We start from the raw sequence: 27,852 nt of genomic DNA, 5'->3' as shown, positions 1-27,852 counted from the left end.
GTGGGCTCATACCATTGCTTTCTCACAGGCATTGCCCGGGATGAAGCAGAAGTAGCAAAAAACAAATGGCCTGGGTCAGGTGCAGGCCACTCACATGCTTGTGAACATGGATTTATTTTTTTTAGTCTCTTGTCCCAGACCAGAAATAAATTTTCTATTGTAAATACACTAAGAGTCCCAAAATAAAATACTTATTTTTATCTCTGTCTCTATTGTGCTTTTGTCCATATCTCATCTCTTCTGGGGATGCGGCCAGAGTGTGGGGAAAGGATTCCATGTGCATTGGAAGTGGATTGCAACCAAGGTGGATTTTTGGGCCGGTGCAAAGAAGGCCCTTAATTTTTGTAGACAAAAAAACAGCTGCCCTTAAGTCACAGGAAATGGCTGAGGGCAGGACGAAGAAAGGGCCCGTGTCTCAGGTCTTTGCACAAAAGGGCTGCTAGTGTGTTATGAATGATTTTTTTTAACATCCAATGAGCCATTTTAATAGTTGGGGAAATACTTGGAAGTAATAGTAAGATAATTAAGCTTTTTTAATTAAGCTTTTTTTTGCACAACATAACACCGTCGGAGCTCATTGCATGCAGATTGCCCCCAGCAACGCTATTCCTTTAGCAAGGGCGGGATTGCAACCCAACTCGAGCTACGCGAAGGTCATTTCTGGGCTGCGGAGGAAAGCAGAGGCTCCCGTTTCTAATTACTGCCCCGAAAAACAAATCCCGTAACAAAAGTTACTGGTGTTTTTTATATCTACTTTTATATCTGCATTTATGTCACTTATAGCCATCCTGTAGAGGCCATAGAGTAAATGAAGGTTTAATAGTTCAGTTCTAAAATTAAGATATAAAGCGGGCGCGAGGCGCGGCCCCGCGGCGGACAGAACCACCGCCCCCGCGGGAAGGGGGGCGCCCCCCTCCCCCCGCCCCGCATTGGTACGTCCCGGCGGGCGGCCGCAGGGCGCGCTGGGAGCGGCGGCGGGGGCGGGGCAGCTCCCGCCCCTACCGGCTTCCGCGGCCCGCGCGCGACGTCGCCCCCGCCCCCCGCCCCCCGCCCCGGTTCCCGCCGCCGCCGCCGCCATGGCCCTCAACAAGTCCATGCACGCGCGCAACCGCTACAAGGACAAGCCGCCCGACTTCGCCTACCTGGCCTCCAAGTACCCCGACTTCCAGCAGCACGTGCAGGCCACCCTAACCGGCAGGGTGAGGTAGGGCCGTGCGGCGGGACGGGGGCGGCTCGGCGGCCCCCGCGGTGGTTGGTGGGGGAGGGCGGCTCGGCGGCCCCCGCGGCCCCTGCTGTGAGGGCGCTGGCGGCGGGCGCAGTGTTTCACTCCCTCCTTTGGGCCTTGTAGCCTCAACTTCAAGGACCCCGAGGCGGTGCGGGCCCTGACGTGCACACTCCTGAAGGAAGATTTTGGGCTGACGATCGACATCCCCTTGGAAAGGCTCATCCCCACCGTCCCTTTGCGCCTGAACTACATCCATTGGGTGGAAGATCTCATCGGCCATCAGGAGGCAGACAAGAAAGTGCTAAGGCGAGGAATCGACATAGGTACTCGGAATACCTTGTTAACAAAGTTCTTGGTTACTTGCTGTCCACAGAACTAGCTAATGAAACTCGTGCAAATCTTACGTGTGATAAACGGCTGTATTGAGATGGTGAGGCTGGCAACATGCTGGTATTCTGATATTTCAGATGTCTCTTTCTTGGGGTTTTTTTTTTTTCGTTAGAAATCAAAGAAGGATATCCTCATAGAAGAGGGAATTAACTGCTCCATAGACAGATAGTAAAACTGACATTGGTACTCCATGCTTTTTTGGTTCTATGTTAGTTATGTTAAAGGTACCTGGGAAGGCATACTTGAGTTTAACAAACATTTTTAACTTTCGCCAACAGCATCTCCCCTTATAGTTCAGAGGCTAGTGTTTATAGATTGCTTTGTGCTAAAGTAAATTTTTGATGAAATCAAGGGATGTTGGGCTGTCTTTTTTAAAAGACTTCCTGAGTTTTATTTGAGATGTCTCTTGTCTCTAGTTAAAATGCTAGTTACTGACTTCCTCAAAGCTTGGATTCAGTAAGCTCAGTTACTTTTTACTTTTTAACTGTTAATACAACTTTTCAATATTGTGGCTTACTCGCTTACCTTTTTAGCTTGAGCTTCACCAGAGATGACACTTGTATCAACCGCCAGTGTGGACACATCTGCTTTCCTCTGATAGCTTTTGAACTTGTTAGAGAGCTTTTACACTTCTGCTGTTAGAAAGCTTTTTCAAAAACAATTTCTATGAATTTGATCACCATAGGTGGTTAGGTACAGGAAACAGATCCTATATGTCCCCCAACTGTTGAGGAATCTGAAGTTAGAGTTTGCTGTGAGCTTTGAAAATCCAAATTCTGGAAAAACAGTAAGTCATCCAAGAGCAACATAACAGCCGTGCTGGAGTTAAGTAAGCAAAAGCATACAGAATTACAGCCCTTTTTTTTTTTTTTTGTATCTTAATAAGTACAGTAAGCTTGTCTGCCATGTAAGAAAGTATATGATTCTTATGAAGACTCTTGATAAGTCTCTTACCACCAGAAAATTAGAGTTATTTTTTCCTTGTATCTGTTTTCATTAATTCTGATAGTTGTAATTGGATTACCTAGATGTGCTATAATTGTAAAATGTCGTCACTTTATGCTAGTATATGTTTCTTTTTGTGACTAAGTTTGTATTTGTCAAACTCTTTTTAAATAGCGTAACTGGCACCCCTGATTTCTGACTGTTTCGTGAATTAGAGAACAAAGTTTGATGTTACAGATATTCCCCCTTTTTTTTTTTAAATGATTGCTGTATACAAGCAAAGTAAAATTATCTGCAGTAGAAGAATGCAGAAAGTGTATTTGTTAACAGCCATCTTTTTTTGTTTAGAAAATCAGAATATATTTAGCCTTCACTATATAAATTAATCACTGTCCTATAGAAGAGACAACAAATAATCGGTCATTTAGTAGATAGAACATTTTTATCCTGCCTGGAAATAATTTATACTAATAAGAAAAAAAAATAGCGAGCAGTTTATAATCGGTGTTTTCTTGAAATTTATTGTTTGTTGTAAACAGTATCTAATTAACATTCTGCATAACACCAGTGACTTATTTTGCCTTTTTCTATGACTTTTTTTTTTCCCTGCAGGGACGGGGGCATCGTGCATATACCCATTACTTGGAGCAACTTTGAATGGCTGGTACTTTCTCGCAACAGAAGTAGATGATATGTGCTTCAATTATGCCAAGAAGAATGTGGAACAGAATAAGTTGTCTGATCTTATAAAAGGTTTGATGTTATATTTAGTAGCCTATGGATGCTGTGACACTTTTGCCTTGTTCAGTGGGGAATCAGAATTGGTGTTCCTGCCAGAGACACGCTGCTTTGATTTTACTGAAGCAGAGTGCTTAGTAAGGCCCACACATGCTTAAGCCAGAAAGGCACAGCTTGTCTGGAATGGAATGTGTAATTAAAGAACCAGCCATATAAAAATGTGAAAGTTCAGCTTCATCCTGGGCATTTTTTTCCCCTCATATTCTTTGTCTGTGGCTGATGTGGTTCTTGGAGTTCATGTTCTTTCTGCTACCAAGACGTATGAATTGCTCCTCCTGGATAATTTAAGTGATACTGCCACGCAGTTGAAATATTTAGTCTTTGGTTCTGAATTAAGTCTTAAGAGTTCATTTGACAGCTGCTAAATGCCAGACTTGCTCCATGGATAGGCTTGGAGAATTTCTTTGGAGATACTGAGGTGTATAAAGCATGCGCATCACTCAGTCCTGAAATACAAACGAAATCCAGTTCTTCTGGATTTTGACAGTATCCCTTCAACTAAAATTTTTCTCTTGATCTGTCCTCTACATCAATAGTCAAGATCCAAAGCCTGACATGGGGAATGGTTACAGTGTTCAGACAGTGTCTGTTATCTGTTACTGTTGCAATCACCTATTTCTTACTGGTGTGGAGACTGACTTTCCTGGGAAAACCTCTGGCAAATTAAAATGTGTATAGTGATGTTGCAGTGCCTAAGGTGATGAGCTGAAGTAAATGACCAGTTGCAGTTGGGCAGAGTCTTGGGCAAGGACCTACCACAGATGGTCCCTGCAGTCCCGGGAAGTGACATAGTTGTGACTTTCAGTGCTACAGATTTAAAGTTGGTGGATATTCTAGCTATCATTCTTGTCGGATAATATAACCGGAACACTGGGAATTGCTTGCTGCACTAACAACGTATGTTTTAGCAACATAATAAACTGTAGTAATAAATGTTGGGGGAGGAGGAGTGCAAATAAGCTCTCTGGCTTCCTTCTGAATATATTGGTCCTGGGCACCTATCTGTATGTTGCAGCACTGATTAGGTCTACAAGAAGTCCTGCTTATATTGGTCTCTTTAGATCTTTGAACTAAATGCGTTTTCCATAAGTATGGAATGTACCTTCTTTCATATTTAATTTCCCATTTCTTGGACTAGAGTCCCCCTGGTCTGCAGAAATATGTTTGATGGCTCTAAGAAAAAAATCCAGTTTTCAAGGAAATTAAGTAGCCTGATGGGAAACCATGGGACACTGGCCATAATTCTTGAGGCTGGTCCCTAATTAATAATTTTTGAACCCTAGTAAGCAGAAGGTTTTCAGGGAAAGGAACTCTTGTCTTTCCTCTTTCCATGTGTTTCTTATAAATTGTATAAAAGTACGCAGTGCTGCTAAATACTGCTGCAGTAATGCTGTTTTATTTTAAGGTTAGATTTAAAGTTAATCCTCATGTTGGGTAAATTGTCAAGAAAGACAGCTTTATATTAAAGTATTTCTCAGTCTTAGTTTTGCACTCAAGACTAAAGTCCAAAGACTACAATTTTATGATATAATAACTCCAGAATTCTGTATCTAAAAAGTATTTTTATTTAGAGGTGTTTTTTTTGTTGTTGTTGTTTTTATCTCTTGACTAGCCTGTGTGATGATTAATTGATGCTTGTATTTTTGTTCTGTACTTGCATCGGGATAGCTGGAGTAGTTAATATTGTTTTAAACTGCCTCATTTAATTTTGCTACCATATGTGTATATATATAAAATAAATAGTGTGTGTATATATACGTATATATTAATCTAGAATCAGGTCGTATATATATATACACACACACACATCTGTTTGTAGGTTAATCCTTAAGTTTATGTAAAATATATTGCTTAGAAAATAGAGTTTTTGTAGAATATATTGTCTCAAAAACAAAGCACTGAAACAACTATGGCACACTTGCTAAATTGTAAAGCTCTTTACTGACTAAACTTCATATTTGCTGCTAGTGGTGAAGGTACCACAGAAGACTCTTCTAATGGATGCACTGAAAGAAGAATCTGAGATTGTTTATGATTTTTGTATGTGCAACCCTCCCTTTTTTGCCAACCAGTTGGAAGCAAAGGTAAGCTGACAAACTGAATGCCATGTGAACTTGTTTAGTGAGTGGGCATGCATCAATAGGTAAGCCTTTTCACTGGTGAAAGGTTCAATGGATAATCCCAAATCATTATGAAATAGCATTAAAGTTAGTTTCTCCCACACTGATGAAAAACAGTTATCCTTTCAGAAGTGAAGGCTGACCTGTAGATTGTGTGTGTGTGTGTGGTTTTTTTTTTTTTTTTTTTTTTTTTTGCCCACAAATTCTTTCTATCTTAGAGAATTAGTTTGGAAAGTAGATGGCTACTCACAGTGTAAAATCAAGTGTCAGTTGATTATGGTGAGAGGAATGAGTTTCTGGAATCATGCCTCTGCAGTTTTTTGTTTCCTTAGTGATTTAGGCAATACCATACAGCTCCAAACTGTTCTGTAGTACCTAGTAAATGCAGTCAAATACTTAAATCTTTTATACTGCCTCATATTGCTGAGGTTGTGTTATTTATCAGCATGCCTTAAATGTAGTGGAACCATATACTGCATGTTATCATGATATTGATATGTATCTTATCTATGTTTGAGGTTGTAGGGAATTTCCTCGGATATTATTCATTTGTATGATTAATGCTGGGAGGCTTAGACATGGATCGTATTTGTTACAGCAAAGGGAAAAGTTTGTCTGGCAGAATGACTCCCTTTCAAGCATGAAGTTGGGCACAACAGTGTGGATAGAAGTTAGTATCAGCTAGCTGTTACCCATATTTTAATGTATATCTGTCCATTGTCTGGGTTTGTGATGGGTGGAAGACACTTAAAGGTTTTGACATTTGCTACCCACTGAAGATCAAAGTAGGAAGCAGCGTGTAAAGAAGCTCAACATTTAATGAAATGTTTCTCGAACACTCTTTTTATGTCCAGGGAGTAAATTCTCGAAATCCACGGCGACCTCCTCCCAGTTCTGTAAACACAGGAGGGATCACGGAAATCATGGCTGAGGGGGGAGAACTAGAATTTGTCAAAAGAATTATCCATGATAGTCTCCAACTTAAAAAGAGGTTACGGTAAGTGATTCATTCGAGTTAAATGAACTTTTTTCTGCTGGTTTGCCTGAAATCATGTGACCAGTGATATTTTTAGTTAGGAATGTAGCTGTGGTCCAGCAGTACCCATTGACTTTGTGTGATGTTACACATTTATTCTCAGATTATGTAAAAATAATTCTTCTTGAGCGTCAAGCAAACTGCACCCATTGTCGTTTACAGGTGTTTAAGGGCAAAGGGCTTAAAGCCGGTGCACTTGACCCCTGCAGTTTACAGCTAAACTAACAAGTGTTTGTTGAAGACGGGGATGATTTTTAAGTGGTTACTCTGTTACTGGTCCCATTTGATGTGTGTAGATTCAGGAGAAACGTGCTATTAATAAATCACTGTTTGAATGCCTTGGAAGGAACCCAAGTGGCAAGTGTGATGGAGAGCAGCCTGATGTTACTCTTTCAGGCAGGAAGTCTGCCTTGAAAATGTGAAATTAAGGTAATTGAGTTCCTGCACTGCTTCTGGCAACACCACTCCACAGGGATCGCAAAGGGTGTCTCTTGATCTGAAAAATCAATAGCACAAAGTATAGGATATGCCCGAGTGCTAACTGTATCATATTTGGGAAAAATAAGGTTGATATGTAGGCAGGAGTGATTTGGTTTATGTTTTTGAATAAACTGATTTGGAGACTCTGTTATAGGAAGAGTAGCCTAAAACACTGTGGTGGCTCCCAATTTTGTTAGTGATGAGGTCTGACAACTCTACTGAGGGACTAAAGCAATGAACTAGGATAGCAGGTTGAAACTTCCTTTGGCCAACAAATATTGGTGAATCCTTCCCTTCCCCTGCCCCTTCAGCTAGGAATTGTAGTAATTTTGTAATTTTGGGAAAGGTATATTTTTTTTTTGTCAGAAATTTGGGGATTTAACATAAATATTGCTGCATAGTTAGGCAAACTCTGTATGCTGCATTATGCAGGAAATTAGATTAAATGATTGTTTCTTGATATCCGGTGATCTTAACTTTTTAGTTTACTGTAGGCTGTGAAAGCTGATCCTCTTTAGCATATAAATGTGATCAGTTTAAGGTGTGTGTGAAGATTCACGGTAAGTGTTGAGGAAACTGTCCATAACATGGGGACTCTAACTTTCATTCTTTAGTACATTATACTTGCAGATAATCCTTTTTGTATCCAGGTTTTAAATTGCTTACTGCACTTGCAGATTTCTGATCAAAGTAGTTATTTCTGGAAGTTACTGTTTTCAAATTATCTGTGTTTGTAAAACATTTTGTTAATATATTGTCTGCAGATGGTACAGTTGCATGCTGGGGAAGAAATGCAGTTTAGCACCATTGAAAGAGGAACTTCGGATCCAGGGGGTAAGTTTGTATATACTCCATGCGTATCCTGTACCCTCTTAATGCAGTACATCCTTTAATCCAGAACACGTGCTATCTGCATTATTATTTACAAGAAGAAACTATGATTCTTTGCTAGGGAAGTACTCAAAGCAGCTGTTTTTAATTATTAAAGTTCCAAAGCTGATGTATAAGTAATGCCATATCATGATTTTTTTTTTTGTCATTATGATACTTAGAATCATGCCTTCATCCTTTTTAGAATATACAGGGACTTCTGTTTTGAAATAGCCTAATGAGTCCTTTGTAAACATTTTCTAGCTTGCTCTTAGCTGACATGAAATCTAACTAGTTGATTGATTAAAAAAAAAATGAAAAAGTTACAATTTCTTTTACTATTACTCTTCTAATTAACTAGCAGTAGAAGCTAGTAATGTTTGCGGGGGGCAGGATTGGAAGAAGAAAGGCAAGGACACCGAAGAAGTTGAACTTAACTTAAAGAAATAGATCTGCTATGTTTTGTCTCTTGTATGTTGCAAACTTTATTAGGACCTTTGACTTCTTCCTGGCTTGTTGTCTGAGCCAGTACTATATCCTCCTCATTCATCATTTCCTGTCTTGCTCTGACCCAGATTTTGCAACTGTGCTTTTTCTCATTTGAATTGCCTTTTGAATGTTGGGATACATTTGTCAACAAATACACACAGTATTAACTATATTAACTGCATATTAATATTCATGTTGTTGTTTTCTTTGTACTCAACTCTGGCATCAAGTAAACTCTGGAACCATGTGCCACTGATCTCTTCTGATGCGAGAAGGTTATGCAAAGCACTTATTTTGGCATTCCCAAAGATGCCTAGATCTTCTATGATTTGCTCACAAATAAAATGATTGAGATCTGTCATTGCATATTGTGGAGAGTGGAAGGGAGGAGAATGGATGATGAAATTAATTCCCTGAAATCTGAACTGTAGCCCAGAGTAAAAATCTCTAAACTTGATGACGAGAGCAGATGCTGAGCTAGACATAATTTGAAGTACTTGACTTTCTTTAGTGTTCTTGCACTCTTATGCCCTAGTATAAATACAGTGAGATGAAGCCTCATTAACATTTTGGAGAAAAAAAAACGAGGTTTTCTGTTTTGTTCTTGTTGAAATTAGCAAGCAGTTTCATTTTGTTCAGGTTCAGAATCTCTTGTATTAGGGCGGGGTTATGTTCATTGTAACCAAGTGTCTGCTCTGCTGTGGTTCAGGTAGTTAAGCAGTGCAAGTGTTCTAAAATCCGCTCATGATTCAAATTGTCTAGACATTTTCTGCATTTCTTGGCTAAGCAGAAAAGAACCCAAAGATGGAGTGTAAACACTTTTTCTTCTCTCTGTTTTGAAGGTATTTCTTAAAAGCAGCATACATTTTTTTTTTGTCTTATTTCTCTGTGCAGACCTGAGGTTTAAGCTGTGGAGCTGATGGTACTGTGGAATTAACTAGAATGCGTGATATTTATGTCTGCTGGTATATAGCACTCTTATCAATTCTGTACAGAAATGCTTCAGTGCATGCATGTGAAACCATCAGATAATGAGAACTTTGTATCTGAATCTAGTATTTAAGGGCAGTGTAGACTCAGACTTGAATTTTGGCAAAGATGCAGAACTGTACCTAGAGGGAGGCAGTGAGGAGGATGGTGCTGGCCTCTTTTCAGTAGTGGCCGCTGATAGAACTAGAGGAAACGGCCAGAAACTGAAGCATCAAAAGTTCCACAGGAACTTAAGGAAAAATTTCTTAACAGTGAGGGTGACAGAGCACTGGAACAGGCTGCCCAGAGAGGTTGTGGAGTCTCCTTCTCTGGAGATCTTCAAAACCCGCTTGGATGCAGTCCTGTGCCACGTGCTCTAGGTGACCCTGTGTGTGCAGGGGGGTTGGACTAGATCATCTCTAGAGGTTCCTTCCAACCTTAAGGATTCTATGATTCTATGTGTGCGAGCATGTTATTGCAAGCTGCTTCTATCAGTCATCTTTATTTAGGGAGGCGTAATTGGAGTATATGAGGCAATTAACAGTAAAGTTGCATATTTTCTATGCTTGGGAGAAAATTGTAGGCATTGGGGAGCTTTGGAGAGAAAGTGAGATTGTGTTGGGGAAACCCAATGGGTGGCATTATGGAGCTGGCTTAGAGATGGTGGCCTGACTAAAAACGTGCAGAAGGCTGGCACTGTGAAGCCCAGATTGCTCTGGAAAGCATGATGTTTGTAGTAGCAGAAAGGTGGCAAGAGGAAACTTCTTACCCCATTCTGTGGAAATACAGTTTGAGAGAACAGCAAAGAAATGTGAGAGAAGCTGGAAATATTGTTGCATGGAGCAAGGGAAGAAGTATACCAAGAGAAGAGTTTTGAAGTGGAAGTGTAACTTTTGTTGTTACTTCTGGGAGTGACTGGGTGCCTCGCAATTAAAAGGCTTGGGTCTAGGGAGGGGAAGGTGGGCTGAATCTGTTTTCCAGCTGTTACAGGCTTCTTGGGTGACATTAGCAAAGTTCCTTTTACTTTCACTTTCTAATCTGTAAAATGGAGGTAGCTAAAAATCACTTATCTTCATGAAATCTCTTATACCATGTTTGGCAATGCCACCTAGCCTCTGAAGTGTATTGATTATTGCTGTTTAAATGAATACTGACACCTATTATGAAAATAAGTATTTTGCAGAAGAAAAATGAAATACTCCATTAAAATATCTTGTACCTTTCCCTAAAGCAGAGTTTTTGAAAGTACCGTAATGCAGAGTTGTTTGGATAAGCACTTCAGATTTTCTCCAGAACTGGTAATTGGCTGCTTGACATTTGGGTTTATCTGCATAGTCTTCATCAGCCTTCGCTGTTAAATCTCACTGAGTTTAAGGCTAAGAATAGCTGACTAGAGTAATTTGACTTGGGAACTGCAGTAGGATATTTCGTAATGCTTGAAGGCCTCCAGGGGGGTTTATTTGTGCCATTGTGAGAGTGACTCAAAACACTCTTTGCTTTGTCTCTTTTTTTTTTCTGTGTTTCGTTAATGAATGTTATTGGTGGTACATAAAAGTCTGTCGGAGGGACTAAGTGATAAGGCCGAGTATGAAAGTAGCCCATACCTTTGGTGATGGATGAGTGGTTTGGTTTCCAGGCCCCTGCCACTGTCTTCATTCTGTTTTTATGCTAGAGCAGTGGGCTAAGCATTCAAATGTGGAGCAGGACGCATTATGTGAATAAGGAGGAAAGGAGGTGCTTTTTGCAACTCAGAATATGGACATGTTCTGTAGGTGGTGTTGGGTCATTGCTTGAAAAAGGCAAAATTGAGTGTTGCTAACTTGGAGCTCCCAGGGGACTTAGAAATGGTTGTGCAGAGATGAGAAATGCCGATCTCTGGTGCCAGGCTTGGCACTGACCAGCTTCAGCTGGCGCTGTCACTTGTGAGCTACATTAGAAAGAATTGCTGTTCCTGTCAGGAGGAAATATGTGAAGTAGAACAGCAAGTTATTTATTAATATGATAAAAAACTTGGTTTGCTTCTTTACATAGGTGCCTAAAGTTACCCATACTGAATTCTGTCAAGGGCGTACCATGAGGTGGGCACTGGCATGGAGTTTCTATGAAGATGTACAAGTACCTGTGAGTAGCTTCATTTCAGTTTGCTTGTGATTGTCTGTGCCTCGTATTTGAGGAAGTGTCTAATGACCTGTAATAAAATAAACTCTGCTCCTTCAGTATGGCATGTCGGATGGGCTGGACTGCCTGGAATTTCTTCCTTGGATCTCATTCCATTAGCAGTTGTTACTTGTGAATCATGTGTGATCTATGATTAAGAATAAAAAGATAATCCTGTAGAGACTTCCTGTGGGTTGCGGGATACTATCTGGTATACTTCAAGTAGCATATTTTTTTACATTAATATTAAATCTCTCAATTTTGGATTAGATTTAAAGTTTAAGAGAGAGTTTGGTTTACTTTATCATATAAATTCTGTTACTAAATAGATGTGAACATGTATTGCTCCTTTACATTTGCCTACATGGTGAAGCTTTTTCATCCTAACTTAGTTTAGCCAGTTGCTTTTTTGGATTCAGATGTACATATACTGTAATATAGGTACATATTGTAATATAGGTATATGCAATAACCAACTTTGTGGAAGAGTTAAACTTCATTGAAGTTGGGTCAAAATTTAGGATATTAGAACTTGATCTCCAAGTCCCAAAGGCAACCACACTTTCTTAGCTTAAAGAGAGCTACTAATTTGAAGGAACTGAACGAGCTTTCTGACTAATACCTGAAGCTAAAGTCTCCCTGTGTCCATCAGGATAGCACAAAATGCATGCTCTTGTGTTATGCTTCTTAAAATAACTCTTTAGGGTGAAGTGAAACATGGACTGTATCAGAAAATATTTACTGTACTTTTTATACTCTTATTCCATATGTGTTCTGAGTATAAAGGTACATGTAGTAATAGTAATATTGTGAAGTAATACTGCATAGCATTTTAACTTCCTGGTGGTATTCTATTTTTGTTGCTTATTCTAGTCACCTCCCTCTAAAAGAAGAAAACTAGAAAAACCCCGAAAACCGATTACATTCATGGTCCTAGCTTCTACAGTCAAAGAGTTATCTGTCAAAGCTACAGCTATTGGCTGGGATGCTGTGGAAGCCATTGCTGTGGTTAGAGCCTGGGTAGAGAAGATTCTTGATGATCTGAAGGTACAGTGTTAAGGATTATATGTTAAAATACTCCTAGTTAAACCCTGCAATGAATGAATAGTATGAAGTTCTGCTCTCTTCTGCAATAGGTTCAACATAAGCGTGTTCCTTGTGGAAAACATGAAGTTAGCCTGTTTCTGACTGCAATCGAAAACTCCTGGGTTCATCTGAGGCGAAAGAAACGAGAGAGAATAAGGCAGTTACGAGAACTTCCACGAGCTTCTGAAGATGTTCTGCAAGCAATGGAAGAGATGAACAGCCAGAAAAACCGTAGCAGCAGTCCAGACTGTGAAAAAAACAAGCCTGAGGACTCTGAAATGGGATTCACGGTGCCTGATGAGGAGGTCCACTTGACCACAGGTGATGAGCTAATGGAAGAATCTGCTGCCAAAGAAGAACCCAGCGAGTATGCGGAGCAGGAGGAGGACATAGAAGCAAACCAGGCAGAAGGGTCACTTAGTAAAGGTTCCAGTAATGTGAAGGAGGAACCTGAGCCTTCTGAGGAAGCTAGCAATCTCACAACTGAAAAAGGACAAAACCCCAAAGAAACTGGTAGATGCTTTCTCTTTAAGTGTTTGATGAATGTGAAGAAAGAAGGCAATGATGTATTAGTAGAAATGCACTGGGTTGAAGGGCAGAACAGAGACTTGATGAACCAACTGTGCACGTACTTACGGAACCAGATTCTTCGACTTGTTGCTAGTTAGCCCTTTTTCCTACTATGGCAGGCCCAAAGTTTTCTAAGCTATTTTTAATTGACTAGAACTTACAGCTGGCACAAACTGTTCTTTTTTCTTTTTTCCTTTTTTTTTTTAAAAAAAAAGTAGTAAAATGGAGATTAAAACTCTCTAATAGCCTTTTTAGCCTTTTTTTTTTTTTTTTTTTTTTTTTTTTTTAACAGCTGCATGGAGTACATTGGGCATGAACTGATGGGAAAGTAATAGATGCTGTGCTCCAGTTATAAAACTACATGTTACAGTGAAATATGTTTATTCTGTGACTATTTTAAATAGCAACTGCTCATTTTGGCCCTTTGGGTGCAATAGGAATGTATATAGTTCCTAAATAGAAATCTTTCCCAAAACATTTTCTTCAGTACTAATGTGGAAAATGACTAGTCTGCCTTGTGAGTTCCCTTCTGCACCTAGGAGTCCTCAATTTTGGACTTAAAAATGCCTTCCTTCACTTTGTAGAGCAATTATTAAATGCATTAAAGTGAAAACCTCTTGAGTGTTAATTCATTAAAATAATTACTTTAGAAATACCATATTCTGTACTTTTCTGGTGTTTTGTTATGGCTTTGAAACACAGAAGTGCCTGCTATTATTGAACATCTGTTTTCATAAATCTAGTTTTAACAATGAAATATATTCTGTGTGCTGTTTGGGTTAAAGAATTTAACTGTATTGACTATTCCACTAGGCTGTTCCTTAAACCTGTACAAATATATTTCTGTAGTTCCAGACAATTGCTCTTCGTGGGTTTTGCTTCCATTTATTTTAAGTTTGCCTTAATGTCAGGGATGAGAGCACATCCTCATCTTTCTGTAGACCAGAAACTCTCTGTGCAGGACAAATAAGAGCAGAGAGGCTTTAGGTTATTTTGAAGGAAGACAACTGGAAAGAAAGCTGTCCCTCCACAAGTGACTCTTTGGTCCTCTCTACCACCAGTTGTATTCTTGGGAGTTCTTGGGGCAATGATTTATTTCCTGTGAGAAGAGAGGTCGAAGGACATAAATCTGAGGGCATTTGTGTGTGTTTGAGACTGAGCTTTGGTACAACATCACGTAGAGCCCATCTCCCAAGCTAACCGTTTCCATTTCTCTTGAAATATACAGGACATGAAGAGAAAGTATTTGCTGCTCCTGTCTTTTGGTTTCTTTCAGTTTGTCTGTGTGTGTAGAGTTCTGTAATGGCTCATCACAAAGAACTGTGTTGAGAATATTTTTTTGCATGATCCTGCTGTGGGAAGTAGATACCCGGAATAAAAGATACGCTTATGATGGATAGAAGCAAATATTGCATCTGTTCATGCTCCTGGAACCACTTTGAATATTCAGCATAATTTATCAATGCCTCTCCAGAGATTAATGTTTTTTTTTTCCCCCACAATGTTGTAATGAAAAATAAGAGATTTTTTTTTTCTCCCTATAGTGTTAACCACTTTTTATCATGCTTTTTAGCAGTTCTCTGGGAGATGATGGATGATAGCTTGCATGGGCTAGAACCAATGAGTTGTGCTTTGCTTCAGAGCAGAGAATTTTGGCAGGGGTACTTCTGTCATTGAAATACAGGGGGAGGAGTGAAGCTTAATGGTAGCTAGGAGAGTCCAACACTTCCAGAATGAGAAGAGTGTTTAAAAAAAAAAAAAAACTAGTTATTAAAAATACAGAAAGCAAGCCTGTCTGTGCTTTGTGCCCATCTCTGCTTATTATCTTTTCAGCCTTTCTTTCTCTGGGAATGATGAAGAGCTGTATAAGGAAAGCCTGGGTGGTGGTGACATTGATGTTTTGGTGAAGCATGCTCTTAATTTGCTGTATTACATTTCTCACCTCACTGCCAGGAGTAAGCTTGTACCCTTGAGTGCTGCTTAACTAAGGCCAGAGCTTTTTCATGGCCTTTTAAAGAAAAGGAGGAGTCTGGTGTCATTTCTATCCTGTTTTAGAAAGTAAATTGCTGCACTGGCATTTTTATTTTGAACAAAGGCTTGTCAAAAATGCATGTGATGCCTAGCAGGCCTGTCATGTCAAGGTGAAGACAGTAATAAAACCCCGCAATTAGTATAAAGCGAACATCTGAAAAGGAGGGAAAAGGGGTGCCTTAAAAGTGGAAAGGAGGAGGGGAGAAAAGCAGGAGGAGAAGGGCTGAACTGCTTCGGGAACATCACCTCCTGCGCTGGGGCGCTGCTGCCCGCGGCTCCCTCCCGTTCCTGCGCCGGCCGTTAGGGGGCAGAGCGGCGCGAGCGCGGCCGCTGGCGGCGGCGGCGTTTGAAAGGCGCGGCGGGAAGATGGCGGCGGCGCCTCAGCCTCGGCGCTGGGGCCACACCGTGGGCGGAGGAGCGAAGCGGCCGCTCGCCTCGCTGGCTGCCCCAGTCGGCCCCGCGGCTCCGTACCGGGCTGTGCTGAGTCCCCCGCCTGGCCTGGACCTATCCTTGCGCGACACCGGTTCGCCAGGTACTGGCGGCCGGAGAGCGGGTCCTCCTCCTCCCCCTCCTCCCCTCCTCTTTCCTCCTCCCCCGCCCCTCGAAACGGTCCGCAACGGTCCTCAACGGCCGCGCGGCGGGGACGGGGTCTGGGGAGGCGGGGGAGATCGCTCCGGCCGGGGTGGGGAGTGCGTGGGGCTGCCCTTGGGCGAGGGGAACCCCCTTCCTGCTAACATCTACCCGGGGGGACATCAGCGATCCCTTGAGCGAGGCTGAGGCACATGTTTAAGCGGCGGGAGCCTGCGAGCACCTACCAAGGTTTTTCCCGTGCTACTTGACCCTCGAATCTCCAGCTGAGGAAGCAAAAAGTGTTGCCATGTGTGTGTTTCTGGAAGTCGGGCTCGCGCGTTGCACGTTGACAGCGGGCCTGATTCCTGGTTTAGCCTCTAGGTGCTGCCATGCTACAGCACTCAGCGCGGCCCCTGCTTGTTGCTGTGTGAGGTGAGGGACACCGGTGGCTTGATGTCACATTCCGGTGGGGAGGAATCTAAGGGCATCACTTTACGTGGGCCCTGTTAGGATCCCGATACCTGCAAACGCAAGGAAGTGTAACAGTTTTCTATACACCATCGTGTTTATGTAACGAGATGCTTACAAGATGTTTAGATAACATCTTCATTCCTTTTGTGACTCTTAAGGAAAGCATTTATTCTCTGAGCCTCTTCCACACTCATGTAGCACCTTCTCCCTGATGTGAATATGTTCTGCGAGGTACTGTTCTGCCAGCTCCTGCAGCGGGGCAGAGCAGGGACAGGTTAAGTATTTGCTCAAGACGCTTCCTAGGAGAGGAGGCAGTAAGTGCTGCAGTTGACTCTGGATACCCAAAGGATTTTAAGTAAATCGAATGCCCAGTGCTTTTGACCAAAGACACAGATCTTCCTAATTTTTAACTCTTAGCATTTTTCTGGTAGCTAAAGAAGTTTCATGTGCAGTGGTACCCTTTTGTAGGTAGATTTTAACAATCCCCTAATGCACAGGCTTTCAAACTTGTGTTTGGTGCAGCATCTACAGCTATTCCGCAAACAACAGAATCCTGTAGCCCTAAACTTATGCTGTCTTTTACATGTACTTTATTGCTTTTCACATTAGGAAAGAATTCTGAGATCCTGTTGTGTCATCTTTCTTGTAATATTATGAATGACAGTGCTACCATTTTAGTCACATTTTAGAACTGACAAATATGGCCTCTTCCATATGTCTCTTGGGAGGTATGTTCTGCTTTATGGACCCTGCTATTCGTTCATGATGGGACTGAACTTTTTGTTTAGTGTCTGTGTAGTACTTCAATCATACAAACCGAAGGAGTTTTTCAAACCTAAGTTTGCATTAGATTTTTAATGTGTGCAGAGAGAGAATGATTGTGTACCAGTGTCAGGTAGGTTGCAGTTAATGTAAGCAAGTAGCTGAGATTTTTATTATTTCTGAAGGTAAATGGATGCTTGCTTTTCTGATTTATCTTTTTTATTTAGCCTTTGTGCTATAATAATGCCTGGAAACTTCTTTCAGTGGTTTCTGAATGTGCCAGCTGAAGAATGGGTAAATAGAGTCAGTTCATGCAGTTACTTGTTTTTCAAATATCTTGGCAAGGTCTTTCACAAAATGCTCTTACAGAACTACGTAGTTGTTGATGAGCAGGGAGGCATTACTGTGGATCAGAAACCTGGTTTATATCTCCAATGAGGAAATGGAAAAAAAAATCACTTATGATTGGAGAGGTAATATCTGTAGTTGGCACAAAATTGTTTAGGATTATAAAGAAAAGAGATAAGCATCAGGGAACCTAGGGGAGCTGGCAACCTGGTGAAGATATTAATCAGTGTAGATAAACAGAAATATGCATTTTGCTTGAACTGCCTATTTGTCTTGTTTTCTTAAATTACAGTAAACCAAGAAAAAGACTGAGTAGTCCTTTAATCTGTGAAGGTTACTGACAGCTTTGTAGCAATAATCTAAAAAGGAAACAGCAGTCTGTAAGGGGGAGATGGAAAATACGTTGTAAGCTCATATATTAATCAGTGCTGAAACTCAGTTTGAGTCTGCATTTGGTAATGGCTACTCTGTCTCAAAGGCAAATATCAGAGACCCTGAAGATATGATTTGAATGTGGCAAATCTTACAGGAGATGAAATTGAAAGATGTTGTCCAGAGATAAGAGAGATGATATAACATATGTAGGAAATACTGAAAAATATAGAGAAGATAGAGCAGGACATTTGTCACCTTTTCTTCTAATCCAAGGGCTTCTAAGGAAGTTTGAAATGTTGGTTTATGACTTAAGTGACCTCACATTCAAGAGAGTCTGTATCTAATGGAGCTGTGTTTTTTGTTTTGTTTTTCTCAAAAGGGCAATCTCAGAAAGTAAATGTTCCTGAAGACCAAGCAGACAAGTTGCTCCTTGCAAGCTGGGGTCTTCCCAAAGCTGTTCTGGAGAAATATCACAGTCTGGGAGTTGTACAGATGTTTGAATGGCAAGCAGAGTGTCTAATGCTTGGACAAGTTCTGGAAGGGAGGAACCTAGTTTACTCAGGTATGCAGATATCTGACTACTACTGACTTTGCCAGCACCATTCACAAGAACATGCTGCTGCTCAGTGATGCTGATCTCGTAGGTACAAAGGTCAACAAACTCTCTATTTTGGAGAATGGCAGAATCACAGAATGGTTGAGGTTGGAAGAGACCTTTGGAGATCATGTAGTCCAATCCCCCCGCACAAGCAGGGTCACCAAGAGCGTTGTGGAAAGAGTTACATCCAGGTGGGTTTTTAAGATCTCCAGAGAGGGAGACTCCACAACCTCTCTGACCAGCCTGTTCCAGTGCTCTGTCACCCTCACAATCAGGAAGTTTTCCCTCACATTTAGGCAGAACTTCCCATGCTTCAGTTTGTGGCCATTGTGTCTTGTCCTGTCATTGGCCACCACTGGAAAGAATCTGGCCCCCTCCTCTTGACACTCTCCTTGAAGATATTTATACACACGGATAAAATCCCCTCTCAGCCTTCTCTTCTTTAGGCTAAACAGACTCAGCTCTCTCAGCCTTTCCCCATGCTCCAGTCCTCAGCGGGAGACCACATTAAATTTCTCTTTTCTGTCCTGCCAGTATATCATAGACCTGGCTTGCTGGTCTCCTATTTAGGTATGAGATACTTCTTTCCACTTTCTCTGTTAGTATTCCTGTTGAGACTGATGATTAGAAGTCAGTTATCGATGACTGTCTTATTTCAATATGGACTTTATCAAGTATGAACTGAATGACAGCAGCAATGTTAAATATAAATACTTTTGAAAGTATTATTTATTATCTGATGTTTTTAAGCCCTTCGTCATTGTTCTGCACCTTGTTAATGGGGTGGGAGTCTTTGGCTAGGGTGTAACTTGGGTGTATGCTCTGCATGGGAGGAGAAAGGTCTCAGAGCAACACTGGGATAATGCAGATCTTTGAAGAGTGAGTTTCTTGGGTTGGGTCTGAGCTTTATTTACTTGGTTTCTGATGACTTGGGGCCTGATTGCCAGGTGACAGCTATTCCCTGCTCTGCTCTTAGGATATTGTTTCTTACACTAGTTTTATGATGCTTGTCCATTGGATTTGTTTCTTCTTAACCTTTAATAAAACAAAACAAATCAAAAAAATTTCTTCCAGCTCCTACCAGTGCTGGGAAGACACTTGTTGCAGAATTGCTTATTCTGAAGCGAGTCCTGGAGACTCGCAAGAAAGCTCTTCTAATCCTTCCCTTTGTCTCTGTGGCTAAAGAGAAGAAACGTTATTTGCAGGTAAGTAGCATTCAGGAGGGAGTATGTATAGATTATAGTTGTTGGGTCACGTATTTTTAAAAGTTATAAGTATTTGCATGGATAAAAGAAAAAAAATGCAGGAGGTGAATTCTTTCCAAAAGAATTTGTAAGTAATTTAAAATATGATTGCACTCTAAGTTAGAGTAAAAAAAAATGAAAACTTTAGACAAAAAGGGAAACTCATATCAGTTTAAAGGAGTTGATTAAAACATTTTGTCTTTGACTTTTAAAGGATTGTTTGCATTTATTTGTATGTCTTATAAGAACTTAAAAGTAATTTTCAAATAAGAGTTTGTGTCTGAAAACCTACAAAAGGGAGATTTCATCATTTTCAGGTCATCATTTTAGCTTTCTGCGGGCTGTTCCAGCAGAATTTTGTGCTTTTGTTTTCACTTTGATTTTGCTAAAAATATGTTTTAGCAGCATGTGGCTGTCTTGGGTTCCTCATCAAAGGTGTTTAAAAACAGTATGCAATGGAAGTGGCCTTTTTAAAACAAACCCCCTTTTCCTTGAGACTTTCATATAAAATATTGTTTGCATTAGTTAATATGATAAAGTAATAGCAATTATTAAAAGTAAATCTAAAACCAGCAGGAGTTTCATTGTGCTTTCTGACGTTTGAGATATACTGGGTGTTTTTAGACTGAGATGGTATCATAACCTCACAGATTACTAGAAAATGCTACAAACTTAATTCAAAAGCTACTTTGTTGTGACTGATAATGTGAAAAAAACATACTTTTGCTTTAATCTGACAAGGTTAGGGATCATGTTTTACTACTCCTGGCCTAGTGTTTGGTTTTAGCTGCACATGCTTGAAAGCGTAGGGCATCCTGGCCTGGTTCAAGTATTTACACCTCTTTTTACTGCAGTGTGTGATTTGCCACAACTTTGGCACTGCGGTAGTCACCGTTTCTTAGCTTTTTGCTGGAAAACTTGGCATCATTGTACTCGAGATCCAACATTTGGCTTTTGCCTTAGATTTTTCAGGAGCAAGGCCTTTTTGTATGTAACTCACTGGTATTGTAAAATGCTGTAAAATGTTTCTGAGCTTCTTAATAGTAAATTTATTCTGTCGTATACCACATTAGTGCTCTTCATGTCTTACTCAGTTTTATGCACTTTATCCTCTCCTGCAGTTATGGACTGGATGGCTTCTGGGTGTGGATAGAAAAAGATACAGTGGAGCAGGGGACAGTTAATAATAACTGGTTGAGCTATAGTTTTAACCTGATTATCTGGCACTTTAAGTATCATGAATTGCGGTTGTAGGATGCAGACTTCGAAGCAATTCCAGAAAAGTCAGGGTTCTGCCTCTCAGCATGACATTCTGTCTCCTTGGAAAACAGGCCTTGTTTCAGGAGGTGGGTGTGCACGTTGAAGGCTACATGGGAAGCATCTCTCCTGCTGTACGTTTCTCTGCCCTGGATGTTGCTGTCTGCACCATTGAGAAGGCCAATGGTCTCATCAACAGGCTCATAGAAGAAAAGCAAATGGACTCACTAGGTAAAACACTAGGGCTTGACCACTGGAAGGATTATAGAATAATATATGTGAAAATGACTGTGCTTGTGCAGCATTTCAAGCTCGTTTAGTTGAGGCTGCCACACTCCAGGTCAATTGTTGGCTGTACCTTTCCATCCCTTCCCTTGCAAGTCTCTCTGCCAGCTGCCAGCTGTAATGCCAGCATAAGGGAAGAGTGGGGTACTCTTATTTATGTTGCCTTGGGCGCCAGGGAAACACTCAATGTGTTGCCTAACATTAGCATGTAGCCTAACATTAGCCTATCATTAGCATCTTTCAGAAAGTGCAGCTGTGCCAAATAGTACATCAAATGGTACATCAAATCCACCCGTATGTTTTGCTGGTCTCTGCAAGAGAAAAGTGCCTGAGATGCATCAGATAAATGTAAAAAGTCATGTGAATATAAGGTTTGACCTGGAACGTGTGGCCTCATCACTGATAAATGTCTTTAAAGCCTAACATTTCCTTTCACCATTTGAAACCTCTGCTGCAACTGCCTTTTTCTCTTGCTCCCCAATATGACTAGGTAGCTGAAAAAGGGTAAAAAATTTTTTTGTGTGCTTATTTCACTTTTTTAAATCATCTTTTAATTAAAAAAAAGACAAGTTTTCTATTCAAAGATTTTTTTTTTTGTAAAAGCTACAAAATACAGGAAAGGGCTGAAATGCCTTTTAACTATCACCTAAAGCAAGCTTGTCTAATACTGCAAGATTGTACCTTGTCTTCTAATTAATTCTAAATTTAGACCACTTCATAAGCAAGGTGTTCTATCTTTTGAGATGAATTATTGGGAGATGACTGCAAGTCAGTCTGGATTCCGTCTCAAACTTGAGTTGCTGCTTTTGTTGGTGTTATCCTCCTGCTGATAACTCAGACTGTCTTTGCAAATGAAGCAGTTCAAAGCAATTTGATTTTGCTAATTATCATATAATGTGTAGAGATTTTGAACATCTAGGTAGACAGGAAATGAAGATATTCCTCTTGGTCAGCCTTATTTCTTGACACTGATGCTTAAGAAATTTCTAGGAAGGCAAACTGGAGAAGAATTTTCTTTCTCAACATGTCAGCTGGGAGTGATGTGTAATATGCAGCCAGTCGTGAAATTTAAGCCTCTTCTTTTTCTTAATTTAAACTTAAAGTTAAAAAAATAATGGCTTCATTGGATTAAAAAAAAAAGCCTCTTTGACTCTTTTTAAGAATTGTTTAGATTTAAATAAGGTGTGGATTTAAAGCAGCTTAGTTATTTTTGAGTAAAAATGTACAAAAACCCTCAGTAGCTTTTGACAGTTTTCCAACAATCTTCTAAGGTCGCACCTGATTTGCAGGCAGGAGGAGGAGACCAAGGCAGCCTCATTTTCAGTAGCGATGCAAGCTTGATGCAATTGCAGCCCCACTTGCAGGGCTGAGCTTGTTGCCCAGTCAAAAAGGCAATTGTATGCTGGGCCCTGTAGGCTTCCTCGGTTGCACTTCCATTTTGAGACGAGACTGTGTTTGTGAACAACACTGGCTGCCTGATTACTCCAGCTATGTATCCCAGCATCTGAAAAGATGCTTGCAGACAGAAAAGCACTGTGCATGTGTGACAGTCAGCTCTCGTGAGCATGGAGGCTGCTCAAAATATATTGCAGCAGACAGCTGTAGCGTGGGTTTGAGCGTTTATTATAGCTGAGCAGCAAGAGAAGTTTTAGAAGATGTGGCCCATCCAAAACAGAGTGACATTCTCTGGGTTTTAGCCTGTAGGTACCTCTAGTGTTCCAGACTTTATTTCAGGAAGCAAAATGTGCTGCTGCTTGGTACAAAGACCAAGGTGTGCAAAGCTGTGTTCAGTTCATTTTGCTTTGGTAGACATCCCTGTCTCCACTGCTGGAAGAGTTCAGTCAGATTGTTGTATGGGGACGCAAGAAGAAACTTTTTCTGATAGCTGAGTAAATTCCCTGTCTACTAGGAAATTACCGATCTTTGTAAGGAAGTGCAGAATAGCAGGAATATAGGAGAGTGGAGGAGCTGAAGAGGTGGGAGTTGTGCAAGAAAGTGATGGGGGAGTGCTGCACTCTTTTCTGCCTTAAGTGGCTTGGAAGAGAAGGAGGAAGACACAGAAAGAAAGAGCATATGTAGGAGAGAGATGAAAAAAGAGAAGGAAAATAGCATTGAGTTAGATAATATAAGGTCAGATTTACCCTTAAGCTCCTGCTATTTTTGCTATACCAGCAAGGTCTTTTTATATAGCTGTATCAAAGGGAAAACAATAACTCTACAGCAGCCACATTAATGAAGCCCAGTGTCCTCTATTCCCTGCTTTTTTCTGCTTTCCCTCAGCTTCTTTCATGCCTGTCCTTTTGACACCATCAGATGACCAGTGAGGGCACATGTTTCTGATAGGTGTGCTGGGTGATTATTGTGAGAGAGAACAACAGATGGCTGAAATGTAGTGTCTGTTCTCCCCTCCCTAAGGGGTTGACATCCCTCCAGGATGTCATCACCAGCTGCTGATATTCAGAAAGTATTTTAGAAACGATTGTCTTCAACATATGTATGATTCTTGAAAGTTTGATAAAGGTGGCTGATAGATTAAAAGGTTAACGGATGGAGGTAAGGATAGAGTGGTCTCTTGATTTTTTCATAGGAAGTCAAAGTTAAATAGTAGAGCTTGTCCTGGCTTGATAAGTGAGGGAAAAATATATTAGCATGGCACTCTATGCCAGTGTAATCACATCTGCTCTAGTGGTTTGTCTGTTTGTTTGTTTTTCCTGTCATCGCTGAATTGTCAACAAGTGGTGTTTTATCCAAGATAGTTATGATTTGTCTCTTAGAAGACCCTGTGACACTATTAAGCTGTAACAGGTTTTGATAAGCATGACTGGATGTTTGCATTTAGATTTTTGTTTATCGTGTGGAATGTGAAAGGATATTGCCGTGTATCATGTGTGCATTTTTTATCAGGAATGGTGGTTGTGGATGAGTTGCATATGCTGGGAGACTCTCACCGAGGATATCTGCTGGAACTCCTTCTGACCAAAGTTCGATACCTTACAGAGAAGGTTGCAAAGCGGTGGGTAGCCCGGTATATTTGTCTTCTAATTGTGATGGAGTTATGGATGGCTTAAATTTTTTTTTTTTATCTGAGTGACTGAAAATTTGGGTTAGCTTCAGGTTTTTTTTTGGGAGCTGTGACCTGGAATATTTTGGTTATTAAGGTCTCATCATACCACCTCTCAGGAGGCTGCCAGAAGTAGTCAAAACCTCTTTTCGTTGTGTTTTTAATTCATGTTCTACCGTGAGATTCATTCTCTCAGGAAAAGAAAAAAGGATGAAATTTCATTTATTTTTTTAGCCTATTTAATTTTATAAAAACCTTGAGTTTGTTTTAAAGTTTTTGCTAGTAAACTTACCGGGCTTAATTTTTGTTTTTCATGCAGTAGGCTTTCAGTCCTGTGAAAGCATGTTCAGGTGTCATTGGAGAGCTTGCATACTGTTAACTTGTTGCAGAAAATTTACCAGAATGTGCTAGTAATCTGCTTGATTAGCCCTGCTGGGGGCGTTTTTAGTTGTTCCATGTGGTTGTGTCACTTCTCACCTCTGGCATGGCTCATTTGATCCTGAGGTACCAATTAAACCAGACAACGGCATTGGACTAAGTTGCAAATTGGGATTTTACTTGAATTTCAGTGGCATTAGGTTTCCTAAAAAGTATTCCCTGTAGAAAATATTCTCTGCTCTCCCTTTTGCTCACTGTGTGGGTATACTCATCAGAGAGCACATAGCAATGGTTTGGTTTCTCTTACCAGCCAGTAAAATTTAATATTTCACTGTGTAATACCTTAGGCTATTTATTTTGTGTTTTTTACTTTTCCTTGCTTTTTTTTGAAAGTCAATAGGCACTAGGACTCAGATTCTTCTTCTCTGTTATGGTCAGACAGACTGTCATTCCCCTTACTATTTACTAGCATGAAGGAGGTGACCTTGTTTTGGTTTGGGTACTCACTTGAGAATCCTGGTGTTTTTTCTCTCAAGTATCCTAAGCATTTTCTTAAATTTTTTTAAAAATGAGAGATCCTTTATCCTATTTCTTTAAAGACTGTCCAGCCTTGCCTATCACCAAAATGACCGGCAGTGAAGCAGGGGACTGTGTCTTCGTAGTAGCAGAATGTTCTTTGAGGGTCAGTGCAGGTGAGGATGCCCATGCTCTCTTTGTAGCTTTTGCAGGCACAGCCAACATTCTGCTTGAGATTTCTGTGCTTCAAATGATGTGGAACTGCAAAGCTTCTGCAATGATTACCAGTGGGCAAGGCTTGTGCTTAGTCATTGCTTGAAATTGTGCACTGCCTGAGTATATAGTCTGGGTCTTGAACACAGAGGTGGCGTTACTTGATACTTCACACTGTTCTTTGGCATGTGTCATCTCTGTGTACTTTCACTTGCCTATCTTGGAGTGTTTCAGAAATCAAGTGCTAGGCAGGACCTTTCAGAAGGGTGAGTAGTGAAGTATAAAGAAGAGGAATATATAAAATATTGTATATTTTAGTGCCCCCCATTCTCCTTTCCCTTTTATTTTTATCTATTTATTTATTTTCTTAAGTTTCATTCTATGGTTAGTGGCATAGATGGGAAATTCAGATGACCAGTTGAAAGTTTAGGAGAATAAAAAATCTCGCTAGGTATATTTTAATGCAGACTTTAACATCCACGTGTAGGCATCTAAATGAGTAGCTTGAGTTTTCAGGTCTGTTAAGAGTCCATTACTTCCCACTGAATTTAGTGGAACCTGCTGCTCAGCACTTTGAAAATTAAGGCTGACTTCCTTTTTACTGAACTAAATGCTTTGGTTCCCAACTGTAGGCAAACCAGCCTAGGGTTGTTGGTTATGAAATTGAAACAAATGGAAGTGATTTAGTTGAGTCATTTGAGCTTAGGAAGATTGCAGAGACTGATCCGTTCCTCTATTTCCATGTTCTTGTTAATGGTGAAGAAATAGTTATTTGGTTTTTGTTTTTCAGTTTCTTCAAATATGTGGTCAGTTTACAGCTGTTACTGCCTAAAGAAGCTTGAAATTTAGATTCAAAATGAAAAAAGAAATATATTATCTTGTAATGAATCAATAACTTGTCACTGTGTTTGATTTGAATAAAGTAGGATGTCCCTTGCTTCTTTTTCAAGAAGCTCAAAGAATAGTTTTTCACACCAAAAATAGATCGTGTTTGTCTGATTGATGTTTTCCAGGACAGTAGCCTGTGCAGTCATTAATTTCCATTTTCTTTTAACCACTTACAGAAAGGCAAAGATGAAAAGTCCTGGTTTTAGTGGGATACAAATAGTAGGCATGAGTGCTACCCTCCCTAACTTGGGACTCCTAGCCTCGTGGTTGGATGCAGAGCTGTACTCTACGGACTTTCGTCCTGTGCCCCTCATGGAGTGGGTGAAAATCGGCAGCAACATTTATGACTCTTCCATGAATCTAGTGCGAGAATTCCAGCCCAGACTTCAACTGAAGGTAATAAAACTCTGAGTTTAACTGAGGGGCTTTGGGATAACAGCTTAAAGTTAAAATGACATACTTACCTATTTTTAATAGGTTACAGTCCCATCTTCTTTTTTTTTTTTTTATTTCACACATTGTACATTCAAACTAAGGACAACATTTGTTATTTTCTTGCTTTTTGACTTTGACTGTTAGCTTAAAAAAACATAAAGTCATGAATTTGAGTTCTTCATGTTTCTTGAATCTTACTTGAGGGCAAAGTTGACTTTGCAACACTCTTGTCTTTGAGCTCTTTACGTCATATATCAAAAGCATGAATTCCCACACCCCCTGCCAAACCCCTACCTAATGATGTTGTGTCCCAAGATCTACTTCACATTTATAAATGAGGGTAAATGTTCCTAATAGTGGACCTCTGGAGATTGTGTGTTCCAGCACCCCTGCTCAAGCCTGTCAACTACAGTAGGTTGCTCAGGGCTATATCCACTCTGATTTTGAATATCTCCAAGGATATTCAAAGGAAGGAGGAAGACTTCCCAACCTATAAAATTCTATATCATCTGCCTTGTTCTTTTCCACTGCTGCAGGATGGAGATTGCAGCCACTTTCTGTGCACTGTGTGGCCTTCATTCAGATGTATAGATTTATGAAACCAAGACATGGAATCTTATTTATTCATGTGTAGATTTAGGGCTGCCGTAAACAATATGGTCATACTAGTGCCTAGACTTCCTAAAATAAAAAAAAAAAGAAGATGGCAGTGTTCCATCTTCCTTGGCTCATCTTCTCTAGATGGAGAAGATTCCTGTAGTGACACAGAACAGCGATAGCATTTACAAATCCTGTTCTGTGTTATACTGCATTGAAAATGCTTCTTTTTTCTCTCAATTCAGGGAGATGAAGACCATGTTGTAAGCCTGTGTTATGAGACTGTTTGTGATGGTCATTCAGTCCTGCTCTTCTGCCCATCCAAGAACTGGTGTGAGAAGCTGGCAGACATCATTGCCAGAGAGTTCTACAACGTGCAGCAAGCTGAAAGTAAGAGAAAACAGTTAATAACAGTCTGTAGTCTTCCTGATACCTTTAATGCAAGTAATTTTAAAATAAGCTATAAAAATATTTTCTTTCTCAAGGTTCTGCAAAAAACTCAGCCCTTTCCCCTGTTGTTGTGGACAGAGAAGGGATAAATGACCTTCTGGATCAGTTAAAACATTCTCCCTCAGGCCTGGACTCTGTGCTCCAACGTACTTTACCATGGGGAGTAGCATTTCATCATGCAGGTATTCCTGAGTATCTTGGTCTTGCAGTCTGTGATGGTTAGGTTGAATGGATTCTT

At 40.4% G+C, this 27,852-nt stretch overlaps 2 protein-coding genes across 2 annotated transcripts in view; both read left to right on the top strand.

Annotated features, from left to right (window-relative positions):
• Positions 1-1,066: 1,066 nt before the first annotated feature.
• METTL16 (methyltransferase 16, RNA N6-adenosine) lies at positions 1,067-13,320 on the top strand. The gene is made up of 9 exons (XM_088535776.1): positions 1,067-1,204; positions 1,349-1,548; positions 3,173-3,313; positions 5,327-5,442; positions 6,333-6,475; positions 7,759-7,828; positions 11,354-11,443; positions 12,353-12,526; positions 12,616-13,320. The coding sequence occupies exons 1-9, from the start codon at positions 1,077-1,079 to the stop codon at positions 13,231-13,233; spliced, it is 1,680 nt and encodes a 559-aa protein (XP_088391902.1). The 5' UTR covers positions 1,067-1,076; the 3' UTR covers positions 13,234-13,320.
• A 2,212-nt stretch (positions 13,321-15,532) lies between these two features.
• The window catches only part of POLQ (DNA polymerase theta), a 43,336-nt gene continuing 31,016 nt past the window's right edge, over positions 15,533-27,852 (top strand). Inside the window, exons 1-8 of the mRNA XM_088535799.1 lie at positions 15,533-15,698; positions 18,072-18,254; positions 19,365-19,495; positions 20,866-21,022; positions 23,981-24,089; positions 26,309-26,528; positions 27,410-27,554; positions 27,650-27,796. Coding sequence (XP_088391925.1) covers positions 15,533-15,698; positions 18,072-18,254; positions 19,365-19,495; positions 20,866-21,022; positions 23,981-24,089; positions 26,309-26,528; positions 27,410-27,554; positions 27,650-27,796 — 1,258 coding nt within the window. The remainder of the gene's footprint in view (positions 15,699-18,071; positions 18,255-19,364; positions 19,496-20,865; positions 21,023-23,980; positions 24,090-26,308; positions 26,529-27,409; positions 27,555-27,649; positions 27,797-27,852) is intronic.

Source organism: Tinamus guttatus, unplaced genomic scaffold (genome assembly GCF_059628265.1).
Source record: "Tinamus guttatus ecotype Peru unplaced genomic scaffold, ASM5962826v1 Tinamus_guttatus_pri_ptg000646l, whole genome shotgun sequence".
Lineage (NCBI taxonomy): Eukaryota > Metazoa > Chordata > Aves > Tinamiformes > Tinamidae > Tinamus > Tinamus guttatus.
The sequence above is the reverse complement of the archived record's forward strand: the minus strand, read 5'-3'. Positions and strand labels throughout refer to the sequence as shown.

Coding starts and splice junctions, on each gene's coding strand:
- METTL16 (XM_088535776.1), top strand. CDS start 1,077: ATGGCCCTCAACAAGTCCATGCACGCGCGCAACCGCTACAAGGACAAG. Junction 3,314..5,326: donor GTTGTCTGATCTTATAAAAG/GTTTGATGTTAT, acceptor ATTTGCTGCTAG/TGGTGAAGGTACCACAGAAG. Junction 5,443..6,332: donor CCAACCAGTTGGAAGCAAAG/GTAAGCTGACAA, acceptor TTTTATGTCCAG/GGAGTAAATTCTCGAAATCC.